The following is a 21174-nucleotide window of genomic DNA, read 5'->3' as shown; positions in this document are numbered from 1 at the left end:
AGGTTAGGTGGATTGGCCATGCTAAATTGCCCTTAGTGTCCAAAAAACGTGAGGAGGAGTTATTAGATTATCGGGATTGGGTGGAAGTGAGGGCTTAAGTGGGTCGGTGCAGACTCGATGGGCTGAGTGCCCTCCTTCTGCACTTTATGGTCTATATTTTTCATCTACAAAGAAGTCAACGACTATTGGGAGTAGGAAGGAAAGTGGAGTTGAGGGCACAATCTGATCAACCATGATCATACCGAATGGCAGAGCAGGCTTGAGGGGCAAAATGGCCTACTCCTGCTCTGATTCTTATGTCAGCTATTTATATATCTAGTAGCGGAAACTCAGAACTTCTACTGTACATCTTGTATGGTTAAAAGTAGCTTTTTGTGCTGATGATTTTCTGTTTTGTGGTTGAGAGGTCGGCCCCTGTTGTCAATGTATCATGCAGCAGTGGATCTTTTTCTAGAAACAAAAAGCTGTTCCCTTTGGTAAGTAAATAAAGAATGCACATCAGGGACTCTTTGGGTACAACAGACATCCAAACAGCAGGTCAATCAAATAATTATACTGTTCTATTCTCTTGAACAAATATCATGGGCAATGAGTGCTCAAGAAGGTTTCTCTTGATGCATTGGTTAAAAACTAAACTAAATAAAACAATAAATCAATCATAAAGGAGAAACAAAAAGAGATGGCTACGCTATGGATTTAGGTGAAGTGGCCAATACTGACGTTGAGAATGCCATCTTATTAGGGTAATAAAAACAAATCATCGTTTCTGTCATTGTTGCCATGGATGTAACTGCAGAGACCATTTTAATTGATTACTTTGGGTCGCCTGCTCTTTGGTAGCAGAGGTTGCCAAGGGAACGTTTGTTTCAGTGCAGCGTGCAGATAAAAAGGAGAAAACGGCTGGAGTTCAAACATTTGCTGTGTTCTGTTATGTACAAATTAGGATCAGAAATAATTTGAAAAAAATGTCGGCGATGTTGCAGTTTCAAATGCCAAACATCAGTAAAGACGTGCTAATACACAAGTTTAAAAAATGAATGTGAAAGACAGCATAGCTTAAAACAAAGCCTTTCTTCTAAAACTGCTTCAGATTTTCTGATAGTGGAACAACAAAAACAAATTAAAGCTTGTGACAAGCACTGTTCTTCTCGTGACACAGCAGTTTAATTTCACGGTGAGAACCTACCTTAGAATTATCAGTTTATACATGTTAAGCATGTTTAATATAATAAATGTTACTCGGGAAATTAAGAGCAATCTATTCTAAGATCACACAAAAAATATTCTGATTTACATCTTCATTTGGTATACACAAACCTCAGATAGTATAAAAATACTTTCCCCTACAAATATTGATTTTTCCCTGAAGATTATTCATCTTCAGTTAAGTTATTTTTCCTTTGTGATAAATCTAGATGCTGATCAGTTTGGGTTTTATTTTTAAAATGTTTTGCACAAAGTACATTTATATACACAGTATAGGTTCCATGTTTTGCAACTAAAACAGAACAAAAGATGCAAGTGGTGTATGGTATAGGTAACACTGATATCCCTTTCCTAATGCTAATTATTTTGTGAATGTTTTCATGAAATCAAAACAAATTACACCAGAGGAAATGTAGAAATAAGATGGTGTAAACTCTCCAGTAAAATCAAATAAAATGGCTATATGAAAAGGTATATTGCCTTGAGAATAAAACAAGAAAATCACTTAAAGTTACAGTACCTAGCTTCTGTCCATTGTTTCCAGATTGCAGCTTGTCTCCTTCAATTTTAAATCAGAAATACAAAGTTAACATAGAAATAGTCTCCAAGGTACAGAAAAAGACAAGCTCAGTTTCTACATTGCTGCAGCTGATAGCACGGGGCTGGGGAAGAGCAAACAATATGCAGCAAGCAGTGAAGGTCACCTATGTCCCAGTCTTAGCTGTTCTCATTAACTATTATTTAGCAGCAAGATGCACTCTCCAGCTATCAAATCTAAAAAAGCAACTGAATTTAACTGAACAAAGAAATGTTGATTTACATACCATCATCTTTACATTCTTCTGGAAGCTTTGCCTTTCTTCCTAAACGTGGATCAAGCCAGGATGTTGTTTTGGTGTTATGACTAAGAATAAAACAAAATGTTCTAGCCTTTGTTTGAAAGAATTGGTTGTTCAAGTCAAATTGCAATCAATACATTTAATTTGCTTACACAATCTATTTAACTGTGCAAGAGATGCAACAGAAATTGTTCAAGGCAGCTGTAGTTTTGCCAAGTTCAGCTCTTTTTACTCATTACGGGGGCGATTCTCCGGGTGTGTTGTGCCTGGCGTACATCCCACTATGTCAGGAGAACAGCGGGAGTGCCCCTAAACAAGTGCTGAATAGCATGCGACGCTGCCAGCCTGCCGCACCAGACGTGATCTCTCCCGGCTCTCGGGATCCCCCCACCACCAGTGCAGCTGAGGCTGGGGGGGATCACTGTTAGTCTCCACCACCAGAGACCATGCCTGGGAGCCTGAGGGTAATTGAGCCCCCGGGTGATCGAGGACATGGGCAGTACAGTGCCCTGGCACTACCCCCTGGCACCCCACCAGTGTCAACCTGGCACTGACAGGGTGCCAGGTTGGCATTGCCAAGAGGTGGGACCTGAAAGGAGGCATGCTCATGAAGGGGGAAGAGGAGGGGTTGATGCTGGCGAGGATGGTGGTGGGGTGTGGGAGGCGAGCACGCTGAAACCCAGAATCCTGTGATGTTGGTTTGGGGGGGGGGGGGGGGGGGGTGTCCCTGCACTCTCACTTTGAGATTCGAGCATCCTTTAAAAATGGCACCCCAATCTCTATGAGGCGGGGTTTGCTGGCGTCTTCAGGTTCCACACATCACTTTTTCTGTGCGTTTCACCCCGGCTCCAAACAAATGACTCAGTATGGGAGAATTGGGATTGGGGAGGCATGTAGGCACAGTGGTTAGCACTGCTGCCTCTCAGCTCCAGGGACCCAGGATCAATTCCAGCCTCGGGTGACTGTCTGTGTGGAGTTTGTACTTTCTCCCCGTGTCTGCGTGGGTTTCCACCGGGTGCTCTGGATTCCTCCCACAGTACAAAGATGTGCAGATTAGGTGGATTGGCCATGATAAATTGCCCATAGTTCCAAAGATCAGGTGGGTTTACTGGGATAGGCTGTCGGTGTGGACTTGGGTGGGGTGCTCTTTCTAAGGCCGGTGCAGACTCGATTGGCTGAATGGCCTCCTCCTGCACTGTAAATTCTATGAGTCTATGAATACCGCCGGGACAGTCAGTACAATTCGCATCAGTTTTCCCATCCAAAATGACACTTCATTTTATGGGGGAATTCCACCCTATATAATTTAAAGTCAAACTGGGACATTTCCAGATTAAGTTAACTAAAAATTTTATCTCAAAGTTTTAGGAGAAGTTTCCTAAAATGCCTTACTCGATAAAGTAGACTTCGCCTTTTTCTGTGTATGCCATCTCACAGTTCTCAGGCAATGGACCCAAACCATCAGCATCCTCAAATTTGGTCTGTTTCTCTGAAACTGAATCTTCTCTCGTTCCCTTTGTAAGGCCATAGACTGGTGCAGCACACGGATGTGAACAAATCTCATCTGAGACATCAGTGCTTTTGTCTTCATGTTCACCAGATTCTGTTGGAGGATACAGATAGTCAGTACAAGCAGACATAGGACAGACCCACAAAGAAATAATCAAAGCATTCACCCAGCTTTGTTTGATATCATTTGTTAGACAGAACCACACATTTGGCATTCAAAAGTATTACTTTATCTCAACATCAAAGCGAATATTAGACATTCTTTAGATGGCAAAGCAACTTAAAACATGAACATGTCTAAAATGGAGCTCAATAGTAACAAAAAAGAATAGCAGACTTTCAAAACTGAATAAATTCAATTAAAAGGAATATTTAACCAGAAGATGTAAATGCCACTGTACTTAATTTTTACTGTCACATTTATGCTGGAAAAGCACCTTGTAGGTTTGACACTGGACAGTAAGAAAACAATCACTTTGAAATACCCAAATTAATAAGATTCTACTGCTCTAAATCTACTAAATGTTGCCCTAATCTACTCAGGGTGCGAACTAATGGAAAGGTTTTGAAGGGTCATTTGTGGTGGGTTTTGCAGGGAGTTTTCCGCTGGCTCTGCCGGCGAATTCCCAACCGCTATCTAATGACACTCACTCACCTTTTTGGGCCCTGACGAGCTGCTCACTGGTTTAGCCCACACACCAGGAGCGATCCAATGGCCACAGTGTGCAGGAGAAGCAGCTGGCCGTGGCCCAGCGCGGCAGATAAAAGCTGGGAGTTCCGGCTCTCTGGATCTACACGGCTCGCAATGCCTTGCCACATTCAACATGATCTCGCAAGACGCTGTGGGATAACTTTTTTGGCAAATCTGCATATTAGAGCGAGACAGCCAGTCTGAGGGGGAGATGTGGGGAGGGGGAGATGTGGGGAGGGGAAGATGTGGGGAGGGGAGGGGGAGATGTGGGGAGGAGAGGGGGAGATGTGGAGGAGAGGGGGAGATGTGGGGGAGATGTGGGGAGGGGAGGGGGAGATGTGGGGAGGGGAGGGGGAGATGTGGGGAGGGGAGGGGGAGATGTGGGGAGGGGAGGGGGATGTGTGGAGGGGAGGGGGATGTGGGGAGGGGAGAGGCGATGTGGGATGGGGAGGGGGGAATGTGGGGTAGGAGGGGGATGTGGGGTGGGCAGGGGAGGGGGGATGTGGGGAGGGGAGCAGGGGGATGTGGAGTGGGGAGGGGAGGGGAGGGGCGATGTGGGGTGGGGAGGGGAGGGGAGGGGGGTTGTGGGGAGGAGAGAGGGGGATGTGGGGAGGGGAGGGGGATGTGGGGTGGGGAGGGGAGGGGGAATGTGGGGAGGGGAGGGGAGGGGGATGTGGGGTGGGGAGGAGAGGGGGAATGTGGGGTGGGGAGGGGAAGGGAGGGGGATGTCGGGAGGGGAGGGGATGTGGGGAGAGGGGATGTGGGGAGAGGAGGGGAGGGGGGATGTGGGGTGGGGAGGGGGGATGTGGGCTGGGGATGTGGGGTGGGGAGGGGGGGGATGTGGGGTGGGGAGGGGGGTGTTGTGGGGTGGGGAGGGGGGATGTGGGGTGGGGAGGGGGGATGTGGGGTGCGGAGGGGGGATGTGGGGTGGGGATGTGGGGAGGGGAGGGGGTGATGAGGGGAGGGGTGATGAGGGGAGGGGGATGAGGGGAGGGGAGGATGTGGGGATGTGGGGAGGGGGGAGATGAAGGTTGGGGTTGGGCTGGGGGATGTGGGGAGGGGGCAGATGGGCGGAGGGATGTGGGGAGGTCCAGGGACCATCTCATATTATGTTTGGGCTGGGGGAAGTGGGGCGGTCTGGGATCGCAACTGGGGCATCGGAGATTGGGGTGACATTATTAAATCACACCACAGGGGAGTTCTTGGAGCGGGATAGGCTGAGAGGGGTTTAAAGTTGCCAAACTTGCAGAACTATTATTGGGCAGGAAACATGCAATGATTAAGAAGTGGGTGGTGGAGGAGAGGCTATGTGGTGGGGCGGATGGAGGAGGCCTCATATAGGTGGACCAGCATGAAGGCCTTATTGCTGGTGCCTCTTCTGTTCTTGCCAGCCAGGTACTCCATGAGCCTTGTGGTGATGTCAGTCCTGAGGGTGTGGAATCAATGTTGGCAGCATTTGAAAATGGAAGACCTGTCCCTGTGGGTGCCAATTTGCAGCAACCACAAGTTTGTCCCGAACGAAAGAGAAAATGCTGGAAAATCTCAGCAGGTTTGGCAGCATCTGTAGGGAGAGAAAAGAGCTAACGTTTCGAGTCCGATGACTCTTTGTCAAAGCTTTGTCCCGGCTGGGTTTGATTCTCGGTTCAGGGAGTGGGGGTGGATGGGGATTGAATATTTCAAGGACCTGTTTATTGTGGGGAGGTTTGTGGAGCTGGAGAAATTGGAAGCAATGTATTGGCTGCCAAAGGGGAAATGGGTTCCGGTACGTGCAAGTTAGGCACTTTATGAGGAAAGAACTAGCCTATTTCCCAAAACTGCTACCCCCAGTGCTACAACATAAGATTCCGTCCAAGGACGAGATGGGACGGGAGTAGGTTGTCAGACATATATGAAGAGTTGATGGAGAAAGACAGAGCTTTGGTGGCGGAAGTCAGACGGAGGTGGGAGAAAGGGCTGGATGGGCTTTTGAAGCGGGGGTATGGAGTGAGGCGTCGAGAAGGGTGAATTCATCCTCGTTGTGAGTGAGATTGAGTCTCATAACATAAGAACTATAAGAACTAGGAGTAGGCCAGCTGGCCCTTCGAGCCTGCTGCGCCATTCAATGAAATCATGGTTGCTCTTTTGTGGACTCAGCTCCACTTTCCCGCCCGAACACCATAACCCTTTATTCCTTTATTCTTCAAAAAACTATCTTTATCTTGAAGGAGCCTCAACTGCTTCGCTGGGCAGGGAATTCCATAGATTCACAACCCTTTGGGTGAAGAAGTTCCTCCTAAACTTAGTCCTAAATCTACTTCCCCTTAATTTGAAACTATGCCCCCAGTCCTGCTTTCACCCGCCAGTGGAAACAACCTGCCCGCATCTAGTCTATCTATTCCCTTCATTATTTTATATGTTTCTATAAGATCCCCTGCTGCATCCTTCTAAATTCCAATGAGTACAGTCCCAGTCTATGCAATCTCTCCTCGTAATCCAACCCCCTCAACTCTGGGATGAACTTAGTGAATCTCCTCTGCACACCCTCCAGCACCAGTACATCCTTTCTCAGGTAAGGAGACCAAAACTGAACACAATACTCCAGATGTGGCCTCACTAACACCTTATACAATTGCAGCATAACCTCCTTAGTCTTAAACTCCATCCCTCTAGCAATGAAGGACAAAACTCCATTCGCCTTCTTAATCACCTATTGCACCTGTAAACCAACTTTTTGCGACTCATGCACGAGCACACCCAGGTCCCTCTGCACAGCAGCATGTTTTAATATTTTATCATTTAAATAATAACTCATTTTGCTGTTATTCCTAGAAAAATGGATAACCTTACATTTGTCAACATTGTATTCCATTTGCCAGACTCTAGCCCATTCACCTAAACTATCCAAATCTCTCTGCAGACTTCCAGTATCCTCTGCACTTTTTGCTTTACCACTCATCTTACTGTTGTCTGCAAACTTGGATACATTGCATTTGGTCCCCAACTCCAAATCAAATATGTAAATTATGAACAATTGTGGGACCAACACTGATCCCTGAGGGACACCACTAGCTACTGAGTGCCAACCAGAGAAAGACCCATTTACCCCACTCTTCGCTTTCTGTTAATTAACCAATCCTCTATCCATACTGCTACTTTACTCTTCACAACATGCATCATTATCTTATGCAGCAATCTTTTGCATGGCACCTTGTCAAAAGCTTTCTGGAAATCCAGATATACCACATCCATTGGCTCCCCGTTGTCTACCACACTGGTAATGTCCGCAAAAATTCCACTCAATTAGTTCGGCACGACCTGCCCTTTACGAACCCAATGGGACAATTTCCATCCCGATATCCCACTATTTCTTCCTTGATGATAGATTCCAGCATCTTTCCTACTACCAAAGTTAAGCTAATTGGCCTATAATTAGCTGCTTTTTGCCTACCTCCTTTTTTAAACAGTGGTGTCACGTTTGCTAATTTCCAATCCGCCGGGACCACCCCAGAGTCCAGTTCAAGGTGGTGTATAGGGCACACATGACGATGTCCAGGGATAGGACGTTGGCATGGGCGGTATGCAGGGGGGTCTGCAAACTATGTCAACATGTCCTGGACATGTCTGAGGCTGGAGGAGTTCTGGAAAGCTTTTGCAGACACAATGTCAAGGACTCTGGGGCGAAGGTGGCTCCGAGACAATGGGTGTTGGAAGATCCGGGTGTGCAGGTGGAGAGCGAGGCTGACGTGTTGGCTTTGTCTCCCTGATAACCCGGAGGCGGATATTGCGTGGGTGGCGGGACTCGGAGCCAACCAGGGTGAGTGATTTGCTGGTGTTTCTGCACCTAGAGAAAGTAAAGTTCGCTATTGATGCGACCATCAATTCACTCAAGACATGAGTGGAAGTAAACTGTGGCTTTAATCGACTTACAACTGAGCCTGCCTGCGACCAGAAGAACTGAGGGCAGACTCACAAGACCGCAGCACTTTATACTTCTGGTAGTGGGAGGAGCCATGGACGGAGCCAAGGGTGGAGTCCTGTACATGCTCCTCATCTCCCCCTGTGGGCAGAACCACGCAATGGTTCACAGATGGAGCCCACAGGGACACAGTGATACACAGTGTGACTTATACGCATTATACATTCACCACATTCACCCCCTGTAAAAAAAATCAACTCCGGCGGGGGTGACGGATCTACAGATTGAGTCGGTCCGGTGGCCGAGTCGTCCGTTGGGATCGGCGGAGCACCGGGGTTGCAGCCGCTTCGGATGGCTGTGTGCTGACGGGCAGTGTAGATAGGGGTGGTTCGTTCAGAGCATCGTTCCTGACCGGTGCGACGGGTGAAAGGGGGCGTGTAGGCGTGGGGGCGCAGGGGTCGGGTGGGGTATAGTGTGAGGGGTACCTCGGCGGTGGTGGTGGTGGTGGTGGATCCTGCAGGCGCCAGGTCCCGGAGGGAAACGGTGTCCTGACGGCCGTCGGGGTGTTCTATAAAGGCGTAGTGTGGGTTTGAGTGTAGCAGTAGTACCCTCTCTACCAGTGGGTCCATTTTATGTGTCCAAATGTGCTTCCGGAGGAGAACCGGGCCCTGTGTCCTCAACCAAGATGGAAGCGAGGCCCCCATGGTAGTGCCCCTAGGGAAAACAAACAATTGCTCGTGAGGAGTCTGATTAGTGGCCGTACACAGGAGGGACCTAATTACATGGAGCGCGTCGGGGAGGACCTCCTGCCAGTGGGATGTCAGGAGATTCTTGGACCGTAGGGTCAGTAGGATGGTCTTCCAGACCGTCGCGTTCTCCCTCTCCACCTGCCCGTTCCTCCTGGGGTTATAGCTGGTAGTCCTGCTCGAGGCGATGCCCTTGTCGAGCAGGTACTGACGCAGCTCGTCGCTCATGAAGGACGAACCCCTGTCACTGTGGACGTAGCTGGGGAAACCGAACAGGGTGAAGACACTGTGCAGGGCTGTATGAGAGGTCATATCGGGGCACGGGATAGCAAACGGGAAGCGGGAGAATTTGTCTATGATGTTGAGGAAGTACACATTACGGTTGGTCGAGGGGAGGGGCCCTTTGAAATCGATGCTCAGTCGTTCAAAGGGCCGGGAAGCCTTTGCCAGGTGGGCCTTGTCTGGTCTATAGAAGTGCGGTTTGCACTCCGCGCAGATCGGGCAATTCCTGGTGGTAGCTTTTACCTCCTCAGTGGAGAAAGGCAGATTGAAGGCTTTGATGTAGTGGGTGAGCCGGGTGACCCCCGGGTGGCAGAGGCCATTGTGGATAGCCTGTAATCGGTCATCTTGCGCGCTGGCGCATGTGCCGCGGGACAGGGCATCTGGGGGCTCGTTGAGCTTCCCTGGCCGATAAATGATATCATAATTATAGATGGAGAGTTCGATCCTCCACCTCAAGATTTTGCCGTTTTTTATTTTGCCCCGTTGCGAGTTGTCGAACATGAAGGCCACCGATCTCTGGTCGGTGATGAGGGTAAACCTCCTACCTGCGAGATAGTGCCTCCAGTGCCGTACGGCTTCCACAATGGCTTGAACTTCTTTTTTGACTGAGGAGTGTCGAAGTTCTGAAGCGGAGAGGGTTCAGGAGAAGAAAACTACTGGCCTCCCTGCCTGGTTCAGAGTGGTGGCGAGAGCGACTTCTGAGGCGTCGCTCTGCACCTGAAAGGGGACGGATTCATCCATGGCGGCTTTGGCGATGTCCTCCTTGATGCAGTTGAAGGCCTGGCAGGCCTCGGCTGACAGTGGGAAGAGTGTGGTCTTAAATAGTGGGCGGGCTTTGTCCGCATATTGGGGGACCCACTGGGCGTAATAGGAGAAGAATCCAAGGCACCTCTTGAGGGCCCTGGAACAGTGAGGAAGAGGGAGTTGTAAGACCCGCATACGGTCCGGGTCAGGCCCCAGAACCCCATTTTCCATGACGTAGCCGAGGATGGCTAGCCTGGTTGTGCGGAAAACGCATTTATCCTTGTTGTATGTGAGGTTGAGTTTCTGGGCGGTTTGGAGAAATCGGTGGAGGTTGGCGTTGTGATCCTGCTGGTCATGGCCGCAGATGATGACGTTATCCAAGTATGGAAACGTGCCCCGCAGCCCGTACTGGTCCACCATTTGGTCCATTGCTCATTGCCACATGGCCGGCCGCGTGGGGGAGGATTGCCAAGATGGTGGTCCCCATGAGTCGCACATGTCGTGTGGAAGCGGAGTCGGCAGACATGGTGCAACATTGTGGGGTCTGCTGGCCTGCGAGTTGGAGGAGCGATTGCTCTGAATAGTGGTAGAGCTTGAGGGTTTAGCTTTAGACAGGCATACCTTAGCAAAATGTCCTTTTCGACTGCAGCTGCTGCAGGTCGCGTTGTGGGCTGGACAGTGCTGCCGTGGGTGTTGGGGCTGGCCGCAGAAATGGCACGATGGCGCTCCGTGGTGTGCGGGTAGCCGCGCGGCACAGGCCTGGGGCAGTCTCTGGTCGGGTCGACGATGGAGTCATGTGGTCGGCGGGGAACGAGTTTGGAACGCGAACTCCAGCGAGGTTGCTAGCATTACAGTGTCCTCCAGGTTCTGGGCCCCTTTTTCGAGGAGACACTGGTGCACGTAGTTGGACCGGACCCCTGCAACATACACATCACGGACAGCGAGTTCCATATGCTGGGAGGCAGTTACCGCCTGAAAATTACATTCCCGTGCAAGAGCGTTTAGGTCGCGCAGCGGGGCGCTGGTGGCGGGTAGTGAAAATATGCCGCGCGTAAATTTCATTTACAGGCCGCACGTATAGGCGGCCGAGTATAGCGAGGGCTCCGGTGTACGAGTCGGCACTATCGAGTTGAGTAGAAATGCGATGTCTCACCCCTGCGTGTAGGAGACTGAGTTTCAGCTCTTCAGTAACAGCGGAGGTAGTCGACGCAGCCAGGTAGGCCTTGAAGCACTGAAGCCAATGTAGAAAGATTTCTTTCGCTTCTGCGGCTTGCGGGTCGAGTTCTAGTCGATCAGGTTTGAGGGCTGATTCCATGGTGGTTTTTTAAGTCGATTAAATTGATACGACCATCAATTCACTCAAGACACGAATGGAAGTAAACTGTGGCTTTAATCGACTTACAACTGAGCCTGCCTGCGACCAGAAGAACTGAGAGCAGACTCACAAGACCGCAGGATATTATACTTCCGGTAGTGGAAGGAGCCATGGGCGGCCGCCCAATGGCTCACAGATGGAGCCCACAGGGACACAGTGATACACAGTGTGAATTATACGCATTATACATTCACCACAGCTATCACAGGTTCGATGAGGGGTTCTTCTCGAGCTAGAAGCTGTTCGTCAACTGATTTAAGGAACGGTAAAACGTTAATGGAGGAGGTGGGCGAAGGGGTTTCCTTTCTTTGTTTGGGGTTTGTTATTATCAGAGAAAAGGGGGGCATGGGCTGGGAGAGGAGCGGGGGTAGTTTGGATATGGTTACTGCATGTTATGCAATGATATTTCTTTCTATTTTGTATATATTTGAAAATGCTTTAAATAAAAATATATATTTTTAATTCTTCAGGAATTTACTTCACAAGAAACATTGAGCTTCTTTTGCTCTATTTGGAAATTACTCATAAGTAATAAGTGTTCCATAGTTCTGCTTAGTCTTTTCTGAATAGAAAAAAAGTAACACAAAACTTTGTGGATGATACTATTCCACTTAGCTGTTCTTTTTCTCTATTTATGTGAACCTTTCCATTGGTTCAGGGATTTGGGGCTTATTTGCTTGATCAGATCTCTTAGATTTCTGCATAATGTTTCTTATGAATATGTTGAAGTGTCATCAGAGGCTGTTAGCTTCCTTCCAAACCAGCTCCCCCATTCTGAACAGAAAAATGAAGGAAGTGTGCATGCCTCCACATTTAAACTTTGGGCTATGGCTTCTGAGCTCCCCAGCAGCATATTTCATAGAATGTACAGTATAGAAGGAGTCCATTCGGCCTATCGGGTCTGCACCGGCCCCTGGAAAGAGCACCCTACTAAAGCCCACCCTATCCCCGTAACACCACCCAACCTTTTTGGATACTAAGGGCAATTTATCATGGCCATTCCACCTACCCTGCATGTCTTTGGACTGTGGGAGGAAACCGGAGCACCTGGAGGAAACCTACACACACATGGGGAGAACGTGCAGTCTCCACACACACAGTGACCCAAGCCGGGAATCGAACCTGGGACCCTGGAGCTGTGAAGCAATTGTGCTAACCACTGTGCTACCCAGTTGCTACTTTGCTGCCCAGTATGCGGAAGGTTACCCCAAAATTGTGCTGGGGTGCAATTCCCCAGAAGTTCTAACTTCTCCTGGGCAATTGGCCTGTACTAAGCACCATCTGAAGATAAGACTTAAATTGCAAACTGACTATGTTACGTCAACAGATATCCAGAAAAAGTTAGAATTAAAACCTCTTCTAAACTCTGGGTAACCGTTGCACACAGCCACTTCAGGTCCCCCAAAGGAGTCCCCCCCACTGCCTGAATGCACAGGGATTCCCCGAGGCCCTCCATGGACCTCCTCCACCTACCGATAACCTAGGAGTCTCCCTCCAACTCCTACCTCCACAATGACTCCCTCCCCTCCCAATGGGAAGTTTTCCTCTCCCCTACCATGCCTTATTCTCATCACTACATCATCCTGGGCCCCACCTGAAGCCCAACCAGACCCAAAGCATCCATCCCTCAGACCTGGCCTGACCCGACACCCCTTGAGACTTCACCCCTCCCTATGAAGCCTGGCCGTCACCCGCCCTTCCCCCAATATCAAAATCTTTCTCAAGACCCAATCCCTGACTCTACCCATGAGGCCCAATCCTCAGAGCCCCCCATCGCTTGACATTGATTGCTAGTTCAAGCCCAATATCTTCACCCAAATCTGGATGCAAATAAAGGGAAAAGGAAATAGTGAGCCAAGAAAAAAAGGGATGGATTCTTTGGCTTAGATTGTGCAGTAGTAAAAACAGAAAAATTGTCATTGTTTGTCATCACTACTCCTATGAAATTGGCAGCAACTACTGGAGGTTGCATTACGAATTACACGTGGAAATACAGATGTTTCCACCAGTGATTCCACCTTTCTCCATAAGGTGTGTTGAAATTTCCCACCCACTGCAATCAAGGGCTTAATATCACAGAGAGAACATACTGCTCGTGCTGCCCCTCCCCCACTTCTCAGAAGAAATGTCCCAAGCCAACCAACATTAAACAAGGCTGCCCTGTAGAAATAAAGTGCTCTGGCCAGCCTTAAGTAGGTGAGATTGGGTCTTCTGTTCCTCAGTGGGAGGAAGTCCTGCTCTTGGGAACTGCTGGTCAATCAGATTGGCTGGCAGCTCGAGCAGTCCCAATAGATCTCTGTATTGGATACTGATGCGAGTTCAACTCGGCCCCTGGATGAAGACAACATGGATCCTGGAGGGAGTTAATTCAGAGATATTGGACGGGAGGGATTGGGTGGCTTAGGAAAGGGGTCGAAGGGAAGTGGGGAGGGGGGGGGGGGGGGGGGGGTTGATGACCAGGCAGGAAGTGACAAGATGAGGATAAGATTTTGGGGAGAATACCTCTGATGCGCACAGGCACTCCAGAACATGTACTTCACCTTTCTTCAGGAAGCAGTGGTGGTTTTAAGGTGGTCTTTAGTTTTGTGTTGTTGGATGTTAGAAATAAGGTATAGAGTTAAGTGAGTTTAATGTAGTGTTTCTGTCTCAGGGTAAAATTCTAGTTAGATTCATGTTGAACAAAGGTGTTTGCATATATGGGGGTTTTTGATTTATTTTTAAGCTATTACCCTACTGTGTTTAGACAGTGGAACATAAGTAAGGGCATAAAATTGAAGTAAAAAGGAAAAAAGGAGCTGGAAGTTGAGAGTGGTACTATTCATTGAAGTTAAAGACAGACTGGGAAGAGCAGAGCTGATGAGATTGGCTAAAGAAAAGCCAGATATTTGAAGTAATCATAAGGTTTGGTGTCCTTATTTACAGTCTTTGAAACAATGGTATTCTGTTGGGGACTGAATACCTGAGAGGTTGGATGGAAGTTTGAATACACGTGGCAAATCAATACAAAAGAGTATTGAAAGGAGAGATGGAAATCCCGGAGTTGGATCTTTGCTGAAAATAGCTGAGGGAAAGCATTGTTTGAAAGGAGATTTTAAGACGTGTTTTTTGAGAGTGGAATCGGGAAACACTTGTGGAACAATCATACGGGGGAATTTGAGGAGAAATCCACAAAAATTTGATTGGGTGACACCTACCAATTCATAGATTATCATAGAATTTACATAGAATTTAGAAGGAGGCCATTCGGCCCACCGAGTCTGCATCGGCTCCTGGAAAGAGCACCCTTCCAAAGGTCAACACCTCCACCTTATCCCCATAACCCAGTAACCCCACCCAACACTAAGGGCAATTTTGGACACTAAGGGCAATTTATCATGGTCAATCCACCTAATCTGCACATCTTTGGACTGTGGGAGGAAACCGGAGCACCCGGAGGAAACCCACGCACACACGGGGAGGATGTGCAGACTCCACACAGACAGTGACCCAAGCCGGAATCGAACCTGGGACCCTGGAGCTGTGAAGCAATTGTGCTATCCACAAGGCTACCGTGCTGCCTAAATGATATAAACCTACTTTATTATAGGTAATAAAGGTTTCAGGAAATAAATGATTTAGGTGACATTAGACTTCTGAAAATCATATATATTAGCCATAACAGCATCACATTCTGAGAGCATGGGAAAGATCTGATAAAAAAGTCAGTGTTCAGACTGACTATAGACTTCATTGTTGTCATTACTGGGCAAACATCCCAGTTCTGGGAAACATGGGGGAAACAGATGGTTTGAAACATATAGAAGTTCTCCCATGCCATATTATCTCTTAAAACTTGATAGACAGACATTTCATCGAATTAAATGAATTATAAATATGTTAACTTAATCACAGTTAGAGAGGGGATGGAACTTAAACGATTATGAGAGAGGGAGAGAACTCTCGCTCTCTCTCGCTCTCTCCAAAAGCATCTTTCAGCTCTCATCTCTCTTTCTCTCTCTCTCTCTCTCTGAATTCATCTAAACCTAACCTTTGAAAACCTAGGCCTACTTTGCTTTGCAAACAGCTATTTCCTTTTATTTCATTTTTGCATTGTGCATTTTGATCTGAAGAAATTACCCCAAACTGAATTGTATCTTGAATTCAACTCAACCATCTGTATTTGCATTGAACAAACAACTTTTAAATTCTGTATTCATATAAAATTTGACTTGATCAATAGACTTTGAAACTGACATAAATAAAGATATTCTTGACTTCACTCAAGAAACTCAGTCTCGAGTTCTGTATGATTGATATATCAGTGCTGCGACACGTAAATACATTAACAAAATACAGATCCATCAGTGTGTTATGAAATGCTACCTTTCAATCACAAAAATTCTTCTGAAAGGACTACACTATTTTAGATATAAAATAAATGAATTCAGCTTTATGGACTTCAATGTAATATTACAGGTTCTAGGGCTTTTCACGGAAAATCCAACATCAATTTACTGAAAACTTTGACAACATGCACTACAGTATTTCTGACCTGAAGTTCAATACACGTTCAAAATACAAAACTGATTCACAATTCCATCTGTCCTTTACCACAATTCTGTAATGATTCACCTGAGGCATGTGACAGATCACCTATATTGAGAGCATACTTTTTATACCCTACATGCAGGCCACGGCACTGGGCCAAATAGGTTCCCTGCGACTATCGTGGAATACGAGTTACCCTACTGAGGGGGGCGGAGCTCTCTCATTAGCGAGGAACAAACCTGGACATAGAAACCCCTGCCTGGGTATAGGCCAGTTGCGTGAGTTTCTTTGGGGAGTGATGGTGGACAGAGAGTTTGTTCAACATTTCAATAAGCCTTTGTATCCTTTACGCTCCTGTATGGTTGCTTCATTGCATTCATCAATACTGATCAAATTATTTCAAATGAATTGATATTTATTTTCAGGGGTTTTATGAATCAGTAAATACTATCAAGCGAAATGTGTCAGCTTTGCTCAATGTTAGACTTCTTTCCTTTGGGTCAGATGATCAAGGATTCAAGACCCACTCTATACTCTTAAGCAAACAATCAAGGCTATGTCATCAGAGAGGTGCTGAGAAAACACTGTACTTTGGAAAGTGTCAACTTTAGATGTGAAATCTTTAGATGGAGGTCCCCTTTGCCTTATTAAATGGACAGAAAACAAATCTCATGGCTTTGGGATGATCTGAGGTCATGAAAGATGCTATCTAACTGCAAGTTACTCCTTTTTATTTAAAGTTTCAGAATTCACTGTAAAGAGCAACCACAGTAAACATTAATGTCTTTGACGCTTTTCTATGGCGATGAACCTGTTGTGCGTTCCAATCATGTTCCGTTTTAAACATTTTAAACTGCATGGACGTTGGTCAGGTTGAAATCCGTATCCAGAGGCATTTAAAAATGTTTTTTTTCCAATGAGTCTGAAGTTCTTTTTCTGTGCAGTGTGAATGACAGTGAATTTTAGTGACAGCTCCAAGAAATTGTTAGAAGTTTAATATTTTTTTCACACCCATGTCCAAGATTTCCCATCACTATTTTACATGGCACCTGAAATCTTTCCATAGAGAATACTGAGTGAGTGGCTATGGATGAAGTATAGGAGACATCGAGGCATGAGGCAATATTATGGGGACATAAGGGTTTGAGTGGTCATGGAGTAAGAATGGGGGTGGGCAATGGGGTGAGAGATGAGAGTTTCAGGGGCTGACATTCATGACAGGTGATGGGGTCTCCCCGGCTGGGGCTGGCATAATTGTCTCTGTTTTTGGTATGAATAGGGCAATGCACTTTCCTAGATGTGGTTGGAGAGGTGCAGATCCAACCGGGGTGTAGGTTTTGGGGTTTACTGGAGGTATTGGGGGTTTTAATTCCTGTGTCAGGATGTGTTGGACTAGGCCAAGTCCAGTGCTGTGGCAGGTATCCTTTTGCCCTCTGGAGCTTGGGATGCCCCTTCTCCAAGGTACTTGATGGGAACATCCTGTGTGGTTGGTTTTTACTTCTTCAGTGCAGTGGGTCGGAGCCGAGTCTTGTCCTTTGATTGATGTGCTGTTGCCCCTCTGGGGAGTGGGACGCTTTCTTGTTTGAATGAGCAGCTTTGCTAATGGGTGATCGGCGCGCACCAGAGAACCAGGGTTGGGTCTTGACCCCTTGTTATCCTGTGGTTTACTTCTAGAAACTCTATCCTTTTTCCTCTCTATTTTTATTGGGAGGCCCTGATGGCTTGATCATAATCCGAACATGTTGTTGCCGGTCCTCTCTGTATTAATGCAGCACGGTAGCATGGTGGTTAGCATAAATGCTTCACAGCTCCAGGGTCCCAGGTTCGATTCCCGGCTGGGTCACTGTCTGTGTGGAGTCTGCACGTCCTCCCCGTGTGTGCGTGGGTTTCCTCCGGGTGCTCCGGTTTCTTCCCACAGTCCAAAGATGTGCGGCTTAGGTGGATTGGCCATGCTAAATTGCCCGTAGTGTCCTAATAGTAAGGTTAAGGGGGGGAGTTGTTGGGTTACGGGTATAGGGTGGATACGTGGGTTTGAGTAGGGTGATCATTGCTCGGCACAACATTGAGGGCCGAAGGGCCTGTTCTGTGCTGTACTGTTCTATGTTCTAATGTATGGAATAATGTTAGTTCTGTAATGGGCCTGAGACTGGGGTTAATTTGCCTTGTGTGGTATATATTCAAGTCGCCTTTAAAACTGGGTTTTTCATGTATTTTCTCTGTTTCTTATTTTTGGAAGGATGAGTATAAAGAATCTGCAGTTGGTTCCTGCATGGATGCAGACAGGTCTGATATCCAAGGAAAGAAGGCCGTGGTGTGTCATTAGTTCCGTTGGTACTGCTAGAGTTGGGGGAGATATATAATGGTGAGTGCCCGAACATGGCGCGAAAAATTTATCCTGAACTCTTGTGGTAATATCGAGCAGATGCGGCCCGGGAGGATGTGCACCTTGCTTTCATGACTTCATCCTCTTTCTCCCTCCCTCCCTGGTGGACTCAGAGGCATCGAGCTTTGTCTAATAATTGTATTGAGTCAGCTATAATGTTGTTCTCCTGTCGCCCTCTATACTCATTTGCACTGTGATTTTCTTTCTTGCTTACTGCAATGTACAATTTCTGTAAAACCATTCTGGTGTTTACAAAACTGTAAAACTTTTTAAAAAATTTTTGAATGGAGATGAGGCAAATTTTTTTATCTCAAGAGGGTCATGCGTCTTTGGAACTTCTTGAAGTGGTGGAGGAAGTGAAGGACAGAGTTCTCCCACTTTGAGAATAAATGCTGTGGCTAGGATGATAAAATGGAGTGTTTCCCGCTGCAGAGGCTGGCGGGGAAGCACGCTAAATCCTTCAGCCCTGACCTCATTATTTATGCACTCAGGTGTTTTCTGCTGTAGTCAGGGGAAGGCCTGAATGGCGGGTAGTCTGCCACTGTATCTGGCACCATATTGAAAAGATGCCCGACATCACTAACCCACTATTGAAGAAAGAAGGTGGGCCGCCTGAAAATGAAGATAGCTATCCGGATCTTTGGGAACATTTTGAGGTTGGAAAATGGACCCTCTCCAGGATACCAAATCTGAAAGCTCCACCTGCAGATGCACCCCCGACCCATTGCTGTGGTGTTTCAGGATCCAGGGTGTCGAGCTGCCTCCATTTTGAACTCTGAAAGTGCCCCAGGCATTGCTCAGGTGAGTTCCGACATCTGAATGCCACATTATTCCAAACATTTTTCATGCCGGCGTATTTCCCCCCCCGGCATTGTAGAGAATCTGGCATTGGAGGTTAGCCCTTCATATGTATCATCAAACCTGCTGGCATGGGCTAGGGTGAATTTTGCCTAAAGTCTTTGACTATTTTTAAGACGTGATGTGGAGATGCCGGCAGATTCACCTGAGGAAGGAGCAGTGCTCCGAAAGCTAGTGTTCGAAACAAACCTGTTGGACTTTAACCTGGTGTTGTAAGACTTCTTACTATTTTTAAGACAGAAGTGGGCAGATTCTTGGTAAGCAAGGGATGACAGGTTATTGGGAGTAGGTAGAATGCAGGTTTGGGTTACTATCAGATCAGTCATGACCTTATTGAATGGCGGAGCAGGTTCGGGGAGCTGGATGGCCTACTTCTAGAATTATAGAGTTTTACAGCACAGAAAGAGGCTCTTCGGCCCATCATGAGTGCGCCAGCCATCAAACACTAATCTATTCTAATCCCATTTCCTAGCATTCGTGGCCTTGTATGCTATCACGTTTTCAAGTGTGCATCTAAATGCTTCTTAAATGTTCCACCGCCACCACCCACTCAGGCAATGAGTTCCAGGTCCTTGTTCATTTGTTTAAGTAAGCTATATGACTCCTTGGGCCTGCTCTGCCATTTGACAAGATCATGGGTGATCTGATTGTGGCCTAAACACCCTTTTCCTGCTTACCCCCGATACCATTTGACCCCCTACCGCTGCCTTAAAAATATTTCAGACTGGAGACCAATTACTAGCGGTGTACCACAGGGATCAGTGCTGGGTCCTCTGCTATTTGTGATTTTTATCAATGACTTGGAGGAGGGGGCTGAAGGGTGGGTCAGTAAATTTTCTGATTACACCAAGATTGGTGGAGTAGTGGATGAGGTGGAGGGCTGTTGTAGGCTGCAAAGAGACATTGATAGGATGCAGAGCTGGGCCGAAAAATGGCAGATGGAGTTTAACCCTGATAAGTGCGAGGTGATTCATTTTGGTTGAAAAAATTTGAATGCGGATGACAGGGTCAACGGCAGGGTTCTGAGGAATGTGGAGGAACAGAGAGATCTTGGGGTTCATGTCCACAGATCTCTGAAGGTTGCCACTCAAGTGAATAAAGCTGTGAAGAAGGCCTATAGTGTGTTAGCGTTTATTAACAGGGGGCTTGAGTTTAAGAGCCGCGGGGTTATGCTGCAACTGTACATGACCCTGGTGAGACCACATTTGGAGTATTGTGTGCAGTTCTGGTCACCTCATTATAGGAAGGATGTGGAAGCATTGGAAAGGGTGCAAAGGAGATTTACCAGGATGCTGCCTGGTTTGCAGGATAGGTCTTATGAGGAAAGGTTGAGGGAGCTAGGGCTTTTCTCTTTGGAGCGGGGGAGGATGAGAGGTGATTTAATAGTGGTTTATAAGATGATGAGGGGGATAGATAGAGTGGACGTTCAGAGACTATTTCCTCGGGTGGATGTAGCTGTTACAAGGGGGCATAACTATAAGATTCAGGGTGGGAGATATAGGAGGGATGTCCGAGGTAGGTTCTTTACTCGGAGAGTGGTTAGGGTGTGGAATGGATTGCCTACTGTGATAGTGCAGTCGGACACTTTAGGAACTTTCAAGCGGTTACTGGATAGGCACATGGAGCACACCAGAATGATAGGGAGTGGGATAGCTTGATCTTGGTTTCAGATAATGCTCGGCACAACATCGAGGGCCGAAGGGCCTGTTCTGTGCTGTACTGTTCTATGTTCTGTTTAACAGACTCACGGCACTCTGACAGAAAGAATTCTTCGCATCTCCATATTAAATGGGAGACCCCTTATTTTTAAACTGTTCTCGTTAGTTCTAGATTTCTTCAGGTGGGGAAACACCTGTCAGCCTCCACCCTCTCAAGTCACTAAGGATCTCATGTTTCAATAAGATCGCCTCTTGTCCTTCAATGGATATGAGCATACATATGAATATATGAATTAGAAGGAGTAGGCTGCTGAACCTGATGTGCCATTCAATAAGATCAACTCCACATTCCCACCTATCCTTGATAATCTTACTTATCAAAACAATATCTAGTTCTGCCTTAAAAATATTCAAAGACACTGCTTCCAATGCCTTTTAAGGAAGAGCGTTCCAAAGACTCA

At 47.1% G+C, this 21174-nt stretch overlaps 1 protein-coding gene across 20 annotated transcripts in view; it reads right to left on the bottom strand.

Moving 5' to 3' along the window:
- Positions 1–21174, bottom strand: part of magi2a (membrane associated guanylate kinase, WW and PDZ domain containing 2a) — an 886652-nt gene that overhangs the window by 231609 nt on the left and 633869 nt on the right. For all 20 annotated transcript variants that reach the window (XM_038811518.1, XM_038811520.1, XM_038811516.1 and 17 more), the window contains 3 exons: positions 3438–3648; positions 2031–2110; positions 1727–1765 (listed from right to left, as the gene is read on the bottom strand). In XM_038811518.1, coding sequence (XP_038667446.1) covers positions 1727–1765; positions 2031–2110; positions 3438–3648 — 330 coding nt within the window. The remainder of the gene's footprint in view (positions 1–1726; positions 1766–2030; positions 2111–3437; positions 3649–21174) is intronic.

This window comes from Scyliorhinus canicula, chromosome 11 (assembly GCF_902713615.1).
Source record: "Scyliorhinus canicula chromosome 11, sScyCan1.1, whole genome shotgun sequence".
In the NCBI taxonomy this organism is placed as follows: Eukaryota; Metazoa; Chordata; class Chondrichthyes; order Carcharhiniformes; family Scyliorhinidae; genus Scyliorhinus; species Scyliorhinus canicula.
The sequence above is the reverse complement of the archived record's forward strand: the minus strand, read 5'-3'. Positions and strand labels throughout refer to the sequence as shown.